This window comes from Aethalodelphis obliquidens, unplaced genomic scaffold (assembly GCF_003676395.1).
Source record: "Aethalodelphis obliquidens isolate GAN/ISIS:26980383/991018 unplaced genomic scaffold, ASM367639v1 scaffold30, whole genome shotgun sequence".
Taxonomy (NCBI): domain Eukaryota; kingdom Metazoa; phylum Chordata; class Mammalia; order Artiodactyla; family Delphinidae; genus Aethalodelphis; species Aethalodelphis obliquidens.
The window spans coordinates 8924855-8937836 of NW_020837974.1; the positions used below are offsets into that span (position 1 = coordinate 8924855).

Below are 12982 nucleotides of genomic sequence, written 5' to 3' on the forward strand. Positions count from 1 at the left end.
AACACACCTTCTTTGTTGGTAAGCTTTGGCTTCTATGACCTCTCCTGCTAGCATACCCTCCCATCTCTCTGCCCGTTTCTAAGGTTCCTTGGCAACCCCGTCTAAGCTGTTCCCCTAGGTTCTGGTGTTCCATTCTCTGACCTCCTTTCTGTCAGTCGGATATTTTCTCCCTGAGCAGACTCGCCCACTCCCACACTGTCATTATCACAGGACAAAGATAACATACACTAAAGTAGCACAGATGCCCCCCACCCCGGATCAGCCCCCACCATCATCTCCAGGCCCAGCTCCAGCTGCAGCATCCCTTTTGGACCTAGATCCCTGAAGGCTCTTCTCCTCTGCCTGTCTTCCACTTCTTTCAGCTTAAATGCCAACTCCACACGAAGAATTAACTGCTCTTTCCTCTGCCTTCTGCACATTGGATGTGTATCAGTTAAGATCTTTCGGTTGCAAGCACAAACACTAACTCTGGTTAGCCAAACAACAGAGGGGATTTATTAAATGGGTGCAGAAGTATGCCCTTGTGTCTGTCAGGGTCTGGCTGGAGGCAGAAAGGTGCACATAAGTGAGTAGCTGAGTTTAAAGAAGGGACTGTTTCTAAAAGAACAGTGGGAGTTAAGGGGCCCCTACGGAAGACGGCACGGTGCTCACTGTTCAGCGACAGGAACAAGGGAAGAGCAGCAGAGGGAGAGGGCTGCCTGCCAGGAGTCTTCAGTAGAGGGAAGGTGCCAACGCATAGCCCAGCAGGCAGAAAACCAGGAAAAGAAATACCTCCAACTCCCTCTACTGCCCTGGGATCTCCTGCCAGGCCCTCCCCTCAGCTGAACCCAACAGGAAGCCAGAGGGGTTTGCATTCCAGCGGGGCCAGCCTCCCAGGACACAGCATGGTGGAGAAGGGTGGAGGGTGGAGGTAGACTGATGGAATTGAAGGAAGAGCTGCAAAACCGAAAACCAAGTCTGGAAGGTGTCAAGCATACAGCAACCAAGGCCAAGGCCCGACAGATTCAGCTGATCAAGAGACGACAACCAGCTTTTGATTCAGTTTATTACTTACATAGACAGCAGGAGGAAGATTAGCCAAAGGTGGAAGCTGCACGTGGGCCTTGTTGCCCCGCCGAAAAGGATGGTGTGGAAATCAAAGGGCTCGTGGCTGCAACTTGACTTGTGGGATATCCCGTTGCTGAGGAGCCAGTTCTAGATGCGGCTAAGCTCTTTTATAGACTGCAGCCCTCCTGGGAGGGAAGGCGGGCAGAAAGCTTCAGAGCTTCTCACAGCCAGGGAGGTGATGTCCTGAGTCTCCCGTGAGGATAACGGTCGGTAAAGATGGCCTTGAGGTAGCGCCTCACGATCTTCCTCCCTCTTCTGTTCCTGGAGGATCGTTCAGATAGGCTGTGGGTTGAGACTTTGTCTGTGTGGCCGATGTGGATTCATGCCAGGGTGACAGGGCAGGGCTGTGCCCCAAGGAAGGCTCTTGGACGGGTCCACAGACCTCAGGGCACAAGGCTGGGGAGCTTCTCTCTAAAGCACCAGACCTCAGATGACTCAGCCCCAGCCACTCTCTCTCTCTCTTCCAATTTTCATGTTCTTGGGAAGGAATTCAGCTGTCCCAGCCTTGGTCTGGGGTGACCACAGGGCAGGCTCAGCATGCACAGACCTGGGCTCTGGACCCACTCCCCCGTGCCCGGCAGCTTTCAGGGATGGGCCACACCCCCATCTGGCCCCTACTTGCTTCTGCTCTGCAGGAGTGTCATTTCCATCTTCTCTAACAGAGAGGGAAGTTGAGAGAAGTCTCTGGGGACAGAGCAATGACGGAGTGTTTGCTGTGACTAACCAGAGACCGATGGGCAGGGGGTGGAAGCAAGATGTGGCCCCACCAGAGGCTGGAGCTGCTTTTAAAGGCCTGAGCATAAAGCAGTGGGTACGTACAGCGGTTGATAACTGCAAATCATTTGAAAAGGAAGAAATAACGTCAATTTATGATCCTTAAAGTCATTTAAAGTTCACAGTGATGGGGGGAAGTCACGTGTGGGAGCGTTTCCACCCTCAGATGGAAGAGTAAGCAGAGATCACGGTTAGGAGGGCCCAAGGGAAGCCCAGCTTGACCCGCGGGCCCCACGGCCTGGCTCCACTGGTTAATAAGCAGGTTAATAGCCTGGAAAGAGGTTAATAAACACACCCCTGACTGCTGGGGATGGGACCGTGGTCCTTCTCTCCCTATCGTTAAACGTTTCTAGGGACACCCAGGCAGGAAGACCTCCCCGAACGACTGCATAACCTCTGCTCACCAGAGCCGATAGGACCCCTCGAGCCCCCGTGCCCAGCTGGGAAGGCAGCCCCCCGAGCAGCGCTACAGCTTGGTGGGCTGCGGGCGGGCGAGGTGGCTGGGCCCGCTGGGCGGGGGCAGCACCAGGGGCAGGGAGTTGCTGCCCCTCTCATGCCAGCACGTGTCCAGGATGGGGTAGAGCTTGCCCTGGAAGTCGGCCTGGAACGTGTAGAGCGGCCGCAGGTCGTCAGGGCGGTCGGCGTCGAAGAAGGTGAGCTCGCCCTGCTCGTAGTGCAGGTAGACGCCGATGCGGTGAGGGTGGCCGGCCACGGGCAGGGGCGCCCGCGGGCAGCCGAAGGCCTCGTACACCCGGCCCTCCTTCAGGCCGATGAGCCACACGCCGTGCCCTGGGGACTTGCTCAGCTTGCCCTTGCGACTGGCTGTGCCCTTGATGACCCCCAGGCGCCAGTCGCTCTTGCTGCCCACCACCACCTCCCAGTAGTGGCGGCCGCAGGAGAAGCCCCTGCTGGCCAAGACGCAAGTGCTGTAGTCGAAGCGCTCGGGCTGGCTGGCGCGCCGCTGGGCCAGGAGCCCACACTGCACCACCGTGTTGCCCTTGGAGAGCTCCAGGAGTGGGTGGGCCGTGGCAGGATCCAGCTTGAGGGACTCCGGAGCTGGGAGAGATCAGAGGAGATGTGTATTCAAGCCTCGCAGAAGGCGGCAGGCCCTGCCCCAAGGGAGGCCGATGGCAGGCCCTGAGCTCCTCGGGAGAAGAACTGAGTCGGCCTCTTCCCTGTATCCACAGGGCCTAGAAGGGGCTGGGGCCTGGAGCAGGCAACCCTGAGGACATTTGCCGAATGAGTGAATGATGCCTAAGGGTGGAGAATGGGCTGCTGCAAGCCCAGGCATTCTGGCAAGGGAAACGGTGCAGGCGGCGGCCTGCCTAAGGCGGAGGTGCCAGTGGAAGGATCTGGGAGACGGCCTGTCACGTGGGCACCTCAGCTTCACTCCCCAGGTTTTCTGGAGCCTCTAACAACGGCAGTGGTTTCTTGGATACCCTAGCAGCCCAGTCAAGGACAAACTATCCCAACTGACCTCTTTGCTCGCTGCCAGCTAAGCAGTTTACACCTAAAACGTGCAAACAGCATTCATGGTTCAGAGATTACCTGCAGGTTTTGTTCCCCCCTTTCCCCCTTTTGTTCTTATATCAACCCTGTTTGTGCCTTTGTTGGATGAAATCAGTCTATTGATTGATCTTATGTGCTAGTAATGAAGGAGTTAAAGGTCCGAGTTATTTTTTGGCAGAGCAGCTGCTGCCATTTATTAAGTACTAAACTACACACACACACAGACACACACACACAGACACACACACACACGTCTACTTAGAAACTACGCAGCCCAGCAAGGTGGGCTCTTTACAGATGAGGAAACTGAGGCTCAAAAATTACACCACTCTCCCAGTCACTAGTAAGAGATGGAACGGGGCTTGAGCTCCCCCTGCTGGCGGAAGCCCACCACCGCGCCCTCACCGTTAGCTGTGCCAGCCCCCACTCCAGTTCTCTGCACCTCATACACTGGAAGGAGGATGGGTGGGTGGGGTCTCACCTGGCAGAACCTTTCGGAAGAGCCTTTTCCATGCAGTCAGCTTGATGTCAGCCTGGTGCAGGCCTGGCTTGAAGGAGATGGGGCTGAACGTGCCTTCCAGGGGCCGGGCCTGCTGGAGCTCTGCACTGGGGGCAAAGGTCCACAGTGATGGTGGAGCTGCTTACCGTGCACCCCAGCCCTTCACCCAGACGCAGGTCCAACCAGCCAAGCCACAGCTCAGAAGACCGTGCACTGAAGATGCCCACCATGTACCCGCCCCCCTCTGAGGACCTGCCTCCTTCCTGGAAGGGGAAACACTCTACATCAGTAGCTCTCAAAGTGCAGGTCTGGGAGCAGCAGCAGCACCTGGGGGCTTGTTAGAAATGCAAATTGTCTTGGGTCCCACCCCAGGCCTGCTGAATCAGAACTCATTACTGGGGCCCAGTGACCTCTGTTTTAATTGAGCCCTCCAGGTGGTTCTGATGCACTGTTTGAGGACCACTTCTCTGTATCTGGTGACCCCGGCCCCCAGCTCCAGGTGGAGTGGAAACCAAACTCAGTCAATCAGATCCTCTGTCCATTCATTTAAGTCAATGCTCCTAAGCAAATTGTCCTTAAGATGAAGGGAAATTGGAGAAAACAAGGAGACTCTCATAAACGTGGCAGAGGAAGGCTCAGGAACTGCACAGGTGATTCATTTGTTGGGTTTGGAACATGGATCCAACCCCTTCCTACAAGCCATGGTGCATGTTTCCTTACCACCATCACCCACCTCATCTCCTGTTCTGCTCTGCTTCATCCTTTACACCCATGATATTGAAATTCTCACAATACTCCAAACCTGCACACACTTTACCCTTTCACGTGAGTCAGCGTGCCTGGCAAACGCCTGTCCTCTGCCCTTCTCAGCCATCCCACCTGTGCGCTGTCTTTGCCGATCTCCCCCCAGTCACCTCCCCCTCTGTGTTAATTCTTTAGCTTGTGTGAACTTCTACTGTTCTAGGTGCCCATAGTGATGTAACCATACTTCGCCGCCGCCTCCCACAAGGCTTGGAGACCCCTAAAGGCAAGGCTGTCACTTTCCCTGGGCTCAGTACTGAACCAGATGTGGGCAGCTGCTCCCGGCACCAGTAAAACTGAAGGGAGGATCTAGTGGAGATGAGACGCCCATGCCCGCAGCCACCAGGCCCTCGCTGAGAGTGCCCTCCGAGGTTATTACCTGGAGGCCATGGCATGGTACTTCTGGAAGACAAGAGGGAGGAGGGTTAGAGCATGGACGAGGCTATGCGGAAGCCGACAGGAAGGGGGAGGCGCTTGGAGCCCCAGTGGCCTTGGCACAGGGGACACTCCCTTGTCCACTCACCCGGATGAACTCATGGTGACTCTCGTTGCCGAACTGCTCCAACACACCCACAGCCTGGACTAGCCGCTCCCGAGCGCCCTGGGCCTGCTCCAGCTGCATGTCCAGGGAGGCCACGAGGCCACGGGTGTGACCCTCCACCCCCTCCAGGCAGCGGGCCTTCTCCTCGTCCACCAGACGGTGCAGCTCCTGGAACTCACTGCGGATCACCCAGCTGAAGACATCAGACTCGTTCTGGGACAGGGAAGGGCGGGTCAAGGCAGGAGCCATGGCTGACCTCGGCGTCCCCAGAGCCTGGCAGCTCGGGCCTTCTGACCGGGCTGGTCCTGGTACCCAAGTCCCAGGGCTGACTCCTGCCAGGTGTTCACACACTGTGCCTGGGGATCCCGGATGTGGCCCCAGGGGGGAGGACGACAGTGGCAGGGCAGAGGCTGGGCCCCCAGCTCCCAGTTCCAACACAGTGGCTCTCCTTTTGCGCATCTTTGCTAACAAGTGTGAACGTAAGAATTTGCTTTATCACGGGGTTCCACAACTGAAAAAGAGTCTGAAAGGCCCTGGAGAGCAGACTTTGGAGTGAGATAACAAGGGTTCCCCGTGTGACCCTGAGTTCTGCCTCCATCAGACGGGGTGAAGCGGGCTCCCTCTCCAGGATGAGGAAGATTAATTGAGTTGACTTTCAACGGATGCCGGTCTCCTGCTCGTTTCATGACTACCTGTAGGGCCCAGGCTCCACAGACTCCCAGACCCAAGTGCCCCGCATTTAGGAAAAGCAGACAGCCACCAAGGGCTTCAAGCCTTTCCGTGCCTGTGCTCTAAGGTACTAGGAGGGCATTGCCCAGGCTGTCAATGTCAAGCAGCCACAGGTGGCGGAGGGCGGGCAGTCATGCCCACGTGTTAAGCTGTTTACCTCCGGGACTTGGGTTCTAGGTTATCTCAGTCTCAAGGACGTGGAGGACACAAGCCAACTTGGCGACAGTCCTGACAACTGTGCTGAATTCCTCCAAGAGCCTTTGCACTTCCCCCACCCCACCCTGGAATGCTTTGAATTCTGGCTTTATATGGAAGGCATGGCTTCCTGTGAAGGACAGATTAGAGCTGGGCTCTGCAGGAAAGGGAAGGCGGGTGGCTGGCCCCAGGGGATGGCACAGAGGGGCGGGGCACTGGGCTCTGCAGGAAAGGGAAGGCGGGTGGCCGGCCCCAGGGGAGGGCACGGAGGGGCGGGGCGCTCACGACAATCCGGGTCCTGTTGTTCACCAGTCTGGCGATTTGCTCCTCCACCTTCTTCTGCTCCTGCTTCAGGTCGGAGATGAGGGCTGCTAGCTCCTCCTGGAGGCAACAGGCCCCATAAGCCGCCGACCCCTTCACCCCCACCCCCCACCCCCAGCTCCCAGGGGCAGCCCGACGGCCACAAGCACAGAATAGGAAAGGCTATTCAAGAATATTCCACACTGACAGCACGGACTGCCTGGACGGATCTCCACGTCATCACTCTCTATGCTGTGGACAGAGATGCTACACGTTGTTATAGCCACCAGAAGTCACCACACAACATCCAAGTGGGGCGACTGCCAATCTGAAGTCAGCACTCCCTGCGTGGAGTGCTGCCCGTAGGGAACCCACCTGGGAAACTTGCTGGTCACCAGAAGGTCCAGAATTAGTGGGCATTTCATCAGGAGTCATCACAGAAATGCTGGCCCCAAGTGAAGCCAATGGTGCATGCAATGGCCCAGGGAGGGGTCACCTGGTGACCCCCCACTCCCTATGAAGACCTGAATCCACCTCCAGCAGGCTTGGGCCCAGCCTGGATTTAGGGCCTCCCAGGCTGAAGTAAACTTCTCCTAGGTTGCCCTGGCCCCATATCTGACTTAACCTTAGGGATCCAACCAGAACCACCTAGAGCACCAACTGGCCGCACGACCTAATGCAGCCCTGCTGGTTTGTGCCCATGGAGTGCGCAGAATCTTTGGCTTAGACAGTGCCCAAGCAGAAGTCAGCTGCAAGAGCCTTTCCGGAAGGGAGCTGAGAAAAAAACAGAGCCAGCATGGAGATAAATGAACACAGAGTCCTTGCTCTCCATAACAAGGCATCCGATCTCATAGGAGCCTGAGAAGGGCATCCCAGTGGTAACCCTCCCAAGGCAAAGAGAGATGGGACTAGTTCCTTCTCATCAACTGGGCCACAGTGAGTGGAAACAGAATTATGCAAATTAATAAAGTATCTTAAGATCCCAATCAATAGGAGAAAACAGGAATGCATGAAAGAGATCTGATAATGGAACGTAACTTAGTTGCAGCACACGGAGGAGTCTTGAGATCACAAAAACCCACATCCAAAAGCAGGACCCAAGCCCTCCCAGCTCCTAGCCAGAAATGACGGGCTCCCAGGAGTCTCCTCCTCTGCCAGGCAGCCCTCTGCTGATAAAACTCGACTCAGTTTCACTGTACTGCAATTTGGCTTCCTCCTTTCACACTCCCCTAAAACTACTCTTGCCGAGATAACCAATTCTTACTGCTAAACCAGACAGGCTCTTTTCAATCAGCAGACATTTCGCACAAGTGATTTCCTTCTTGTCAAAATGCTCTGTTCCTCTGATTTCCTGGAGGCTACATTCAGCCAACGTTCCCGCTCCCTCAGTGAATTCCTTCTGGCTCCTTTTCAGAGTTCTCTCTCTACCCAAATCTTAAGTCCTGATGCTCCTGGGGGCATCATCTTCCCCATCACTCCTGCAGACTCTCCTGTTGGTCTTCTCCACACCTGTGGCTTCAACGACCGCCTGTATGTAGATTACTCCTAATCTCTTATTCCCAGCCTCACTCTCCAATCTATCCTCTGGCAGAGCGATCGAGCCACATCACGACTCTGCTTAAAACCTTCCAACCCTGGTTCTCTGAATAAACCCCTAATCCCGTCTCATGTCACACAGGCTTTTCATGACCTGACCCCCGCTTACCTCACCTCACTCTCCCTCGTGCTTATTGGAACAATGTAGAATTCCTCAAATGTGCCATGCTGTTTGCCTCCTGGTCTTTTACACGTGCTCTTTTTATACTTAGGATGCTTTTCCTCCCTTTCTTTTCCTTTCAAGTCCTCCTTATGGTTCAGGTCTCGGCTTACCAGTCCACTTCCTCCAAGAAGCCTTCCCTGACCACCTGAGACCACGCAGGAGCCATGTTCCAGATGGTCTCACCATTGCCTGCATTTAACCTTGACAGCAGCACCTGACACACGGGACTCTGTCAGACCCCCAGACTGTGAGCTCTGGTGCAGGGTGAACTTCTCGCCCACTGCTGTACCATGGGCGCCAGTGTAGCACCTAGCACATACTAGATGCCCAGGAAATGCCTGTGGGTAGGGGAACTTGGTGGATGACCTGGCTTGGCCCTGTGCACCTTTCCTACTTCTCTCCCAGGGTTGAAGGAGCAAAGAAATGCTGCCCAGAGCACTCAGCCAGGAAAGCCCTGCAACAGCTTCCAGGGGCCCCTCTGTCTACGGATCTCAATGCTTTTCCCTCGTCCTGCCCCCTCCCCTGAATTTCTTCATTCCTCATCCTTACTGCCCCCAGCCGCCCACCCACCCAAACACTGGGCCAGGTACCCTATTACAATTTACTTCCAAAAGCCCTTCCTGTCCTTCCTTGATCTGGTGCCAGGGGAATGAAAACTGGCCTTGGTGAGTCCTAGCTCTGCCACTGACAAACTGTATGAGCTTGACTAAGACCCTTACCTTCTCGGAGCCTGTTTCCTCATTTGCAAGTACGACAATAACCCCACTCTTCATAAATCTTAGATCAATAGACTAACCTAAGATGGTATCATTATTATTATTATTCATCGTAAACAGTGATCTGCTAGTTCTGAGGGAACAGTCCATGAGGGCAGGAATCCATTGATTCCACAAATACATTTTGGGCATTTACTACCTGGCCGGCACGGTCCTAGGCACGGAAATATCCCAGGGAATGAAACAAAGTCCCTGTCTTCACCTGCCTGAGAGTGCAGTCCCCTGAGCGCTCAAGAATCTAATGAGGGCTACAGAGAAGACTAAAGCAGGGGAGGGGGCTAGCACGTGACGCAGGGGGCTCTCCATCCAGTGGGTCACCTAGTCCCCAGCACCTGGAGACTGGAGCCGCTGCTCAAAAGGTGATCGGTGGATGAGCAAATGCTCCGCAAGTTCTGCTCCAAAACAAGGCTGACCCTGGACCCCTCTGTGCCGGGCGATGGCCCCAAGGCCTCAGGACCCGGCTCTGTGTCCCCAGGGGCGGCCCGGCTCCCCAACCCCCAGCAGCCTCGCTGCCCACCTTCATGCGGCTGTAGACGGTAGAGACAGGCGTGACCCGGTGGTGCTGGTGGGAGCCCAGCAGGCCGCAGAGGCCGCAGATGAGCTCCTGGTCCTTCTCACAGAAGAGGCTGAGAGGGTTCCGGTGGTGCGCACAGACCTGGGGCTCAGGGTCCCCGGGGAGCTGCAGGGCTTCGATCACCCTCGCCAGGGAGACATTAGGCGGGGAGCTGCTGCAGTCCACCTCCTGCCGGCACACGGGGCAGCGCAGCTCCGAGTCCGGGTGACGGGACAGGGACAGCAGGCAGCCCTTGCAGTAGGAGTGGCCACACTGCAGCATCAGGGGCTCCTTGAAGACCTCCAGACAGATGGGGCACTGCAGGCGGTCCTCCAGCTCGGGCACGCTCACTTGCCACGCCATCCACGGAGCCTGCTGGAGCCCAGGGCGGCCTCCCTGGAGCCTGCTCTCTCCACTCCTTTGGCCCCCAGTCCCCAAGGGCCCTGAAAGGAGAGGCTGTTAAGGACGCCAGTCTTTGATTCCAGTCCTGACCCGCTATGATCCCATCTTTAAAACAAAGGGCTTAAATGAAAAGTGTGGTCAGTTGGAGGTCCCGGAGTCAACACTTTTAACTCGGATTTGGAGGTAAACATGAAAGAGGCCATCTGCAGGGTCATATGGAGTGACACTAATATTGCAAGCTCCAGCCCAGCAGGTGTCCTGACCTAGAACTGGAGAGCAAGAACAAGCCAAGGTCCTTCCCACCTTCTAGACCAGTTCCCAAACTGGCGAGCAGCTGTTGGAAGCAGAGTTACAATAGAATTCCTGAGTCACCCCTTCACACAGCTCAAATGAACCCCAGAAACCTGCACTGACAATTGACACCTCCAGGCCATTCTAAAGCGGAGTTCTGTCTTAGAACAACACTGTTCCAGAGAGTCGGGGACCCTGGAGAGTTGTCTCCTGAGCTCCCACCCTGCTCCTCTGTAAACACTGACTGGCGTCTCACCAGAAGTCGGCAGTGGGCCAGGGGAACCCCACACTGGACTACCTGGCTTCTCGGGATCCGCCGAGCCCCCCACCGGGGCCTCACACCAGCATCATCGACTTGATCTGCTCTGCCTTCTCTTCTCCCCAGGATGGGACAGCAGGTGCAGAGATCTGGGGATTGTAGCTGGACACCAGTTCTACCTGGTCTCTGCTCCTTTCCTCCTCCCCTTTCCCAGAAACACCCTGCTGTCCTCAAGGTCACTCAGAATCAGGTGAAACTAGGCCATATCACGGGACCGGGGAGGCAGCCTCTGCTCCGCCGGCTCTGATAGCGGCAATACTCAGGTGCTCGCCTTGGCCAGGCATGGGGGAGGGGCAGAGACAGAGGGACTGGGTACCTATTCATACCTCACAGACCCCAAACGGGAGTGGACTCGTGCTTTGACACAATTCTTTCTGAATCTCAATCTCTCCCTCTCTCTCTCTAGAATAATGAAGGTATTTTTAGTTACCTAGATTTTTAAACTGATGTATAACTTCTATAAAGTGCACAAATCTTAACTACACAGCTGCAGTACAACTTATATGTGTATACTCACTCACAGGGTCAAGATACAGAGGAGCGGGACTTCCCTGGTGGCGCAGTGGTTAAGAATCCGCCTGGCAATGCAGGGGACATGGGTTCGAGCCCTGGGCCGGGAAGATTCCACATGCCGCAGAGCAGCTAAGCCCGTGCACCACAACTATTGAATCTCGCGTGCCTAGAGCCCGTGCTCTGCAACAAGAGAAGCCACCGCAATGAGAAGCCCGTGCACTGCAACTAGAGAAAGCCCGCGCTCAGCAACAAAGACCCAACGCAGCCAAAAATTAAATAAATTTATAAAACAAAGATACAGAGGAGCTTCTGGGTTGGTGAACACATCCATGTGCTGGGAGGGTGGTGCACCCCAGTTCCACGGGGACAGAAGTTCCTACACTTTGGACCCTTCCAGACTTCACCCTATATACCTTTTCATATGGCCGTTCATCTGTATCCTTTACCATAAACTGGTAAACATTTTTAAAAAGATCAACATACAGAACATTTTCAGCACCCAGAGGCTTCCTAATGCATCCCCCATTCAGAACCCCTAACACTATCCTGACTTACATCATCATAGATTAATGTGGCCTGGCTTTGAATTTCAAATAAACAGAATTACATAGCATGTATTCTTTTGTGTCCAACTTCTCTTACTCAATATTGTTGAATTACAAACATTTTTATTAAGGTTATTTCGAAGGTTTAGAAGTTCAATGTCATTTTGTTGTATAGTTAATAAATATTATGGTCATACTCTACTATTCGTATCATGGCCGTGTGGTGGGAACTCACTGAATGGAAAAGACAGGGGTGGGTGAGGGTCTCCAGAAGCGTTAAGAAACAAGGAGCTTTGGATCAGCAGGCCACGACCCCTGCAGGCCTAAGCACCCATGTCTGTCAGCAGGGTGAGGTCTCTACCCCAGTGACAAGCTAGACCAAGGTCTGGTATAGGCAGGTAGAAAGCCAATTTTATTGAATTGGACAAATATTTATTGAGAACCTGCTATGAGTCAAGCACTAGGCTGGGTATTAGGGATCCATTAGAGAACAAGACAGACAAGGCTTCTGTCCTTTTGGATTTTATAATATATGGGGGTAGGAGTAGGGTGAGGCCATAAATAAACTAGATAATATAATGGCGTTCAATGCTATGCAGGAAGTAAACGGTGTGGTAAGAAAGAGGGAGGTGGAGTGGCAGGATTGTGAGGTGCATTCTAGAAGGGGGCAGGACAATCTTTCAGGAGGGATGGTTGAGCTGAGAACTGAAGGATACCAAGAGGCCAGCCACCTGAAAGGAGGGCAGTCCAGGCAATGGGTAAGCAAGTGCCCAGGCCTGAGGCTGGAAAGAGTTCCGTACAATTGACCCTTGAGCAGTGTGGGGTTAATCCTCATATACCTTAGAGTTGGCCCTCTCCACCCGTGGATTCCACCAACCACGGACGGTGCAGTACCGTAATATGTACTATTGAAAAATGTCTGCGTATAAGTGGACCCTCGCAATTCAAACCCCTGTTGTTCAAGGGTCAACCATATTTGTGAGATCTGCCAGAGAGGGGGCCTGGGTGGCTGGATCACAGTTAAGCCAGAGGGAACATCAGAAGATGAGGTCAGAGGGGTTGGCAGGGAGGGCCCTGTAGACCAGGGCAAAGGTTTGGATTTAATTTCAAGGGCAGTGGGAGCTATTGGCGGGTTTTAAAGCAAGGGGATATGATCTGATTTATATTTTTAAAAGATCCCTCTAGCCGCTGTGTAGATAATAGATCACAGTGGCTAGAGCACCTGGGTGGGTGGATCGTGATGCCAAGGAGATCAAGGTGAAAAAGGCAGACGGGAGAATCCAGAGTCAGATGCCTGACTGAGGACAACCAGGTGAAGCAGCTGAGTAGCCCAGTGGTCTGCAGACTTCAGCAGACACAAGAATCACAT

General features: G+C 54.5%; 1 protein-coding gene across 2 annotated transcripts; it reads right to left on the reverse strand.

Annotated features, from left to right (window-relative positions):
* Positions 1 to 1027: 1027 nt before the first annotated feature.
* On the reverse strand, positions 1028 to 9970 carry TRIM50 (tripartite motif containing 50). Of its 2 annotated transcripts, XM_027126132.1 has the most exons (6): positions 9508 to 9970; positions 6441 to 6536; positions 5214 to 5444; positions 5070 to 5092; positions 3872 to 3996; positions 1028 to 2937 (listed from the first exon to the last, which is right to left on the reverse strand). In XM_027126132.1, the coding sequence occupies exons 1-6, from the start codon at positions 9904 to 9906 to the stop codon at positions 2348 to 2350; spliced, it is 1464 nt and encodes a 487-aa protein (XP_026981933.1). In that variant the 5' UTR covers positions 9907 to 9970; the 3' UTR covers positions 1028 to 2347. The 2 variants fall into 2 exon arrangements, 1 of the variants encoding a protein (XP_026981933.1); XR_003437016.1 differs by lacking the exons at positions 6441 to 6536; positions 9508 to 9970 and having other exon boundaries at positions 1028 to 1938; positions 2286 to 2937; positions 5214 to 6321.
* Positions 9971 to 12982: the final 3012 nt, after the last annotated feature.

Bases quoted from the DNA above. Each gene is read 5' to 3' on its own strand.
- TRIM50 (XM_027126132.1), bottom strand. From the start codon at position 9,906: ATGGCGTGGCAAGTGAGCGTGCCCGAGCTGGAGGACCGCCTGCAGTGC. The intron at 6,537-9,507 runs GTGGGCAGCGAG...TGTTGCCTCCAG, and splicing joins CCGTCTACAGCCGCATGAAG to GAGGAGCTAGCAGCCCTCAT. The intron at 2,938-3,871 runs GTGAGACCCCAC...GATCTCTCCCAG, and splicing joins CTTCCGAAAGGTTCTGCCAG to CTCCGGAGTCCCTCAAGCTG.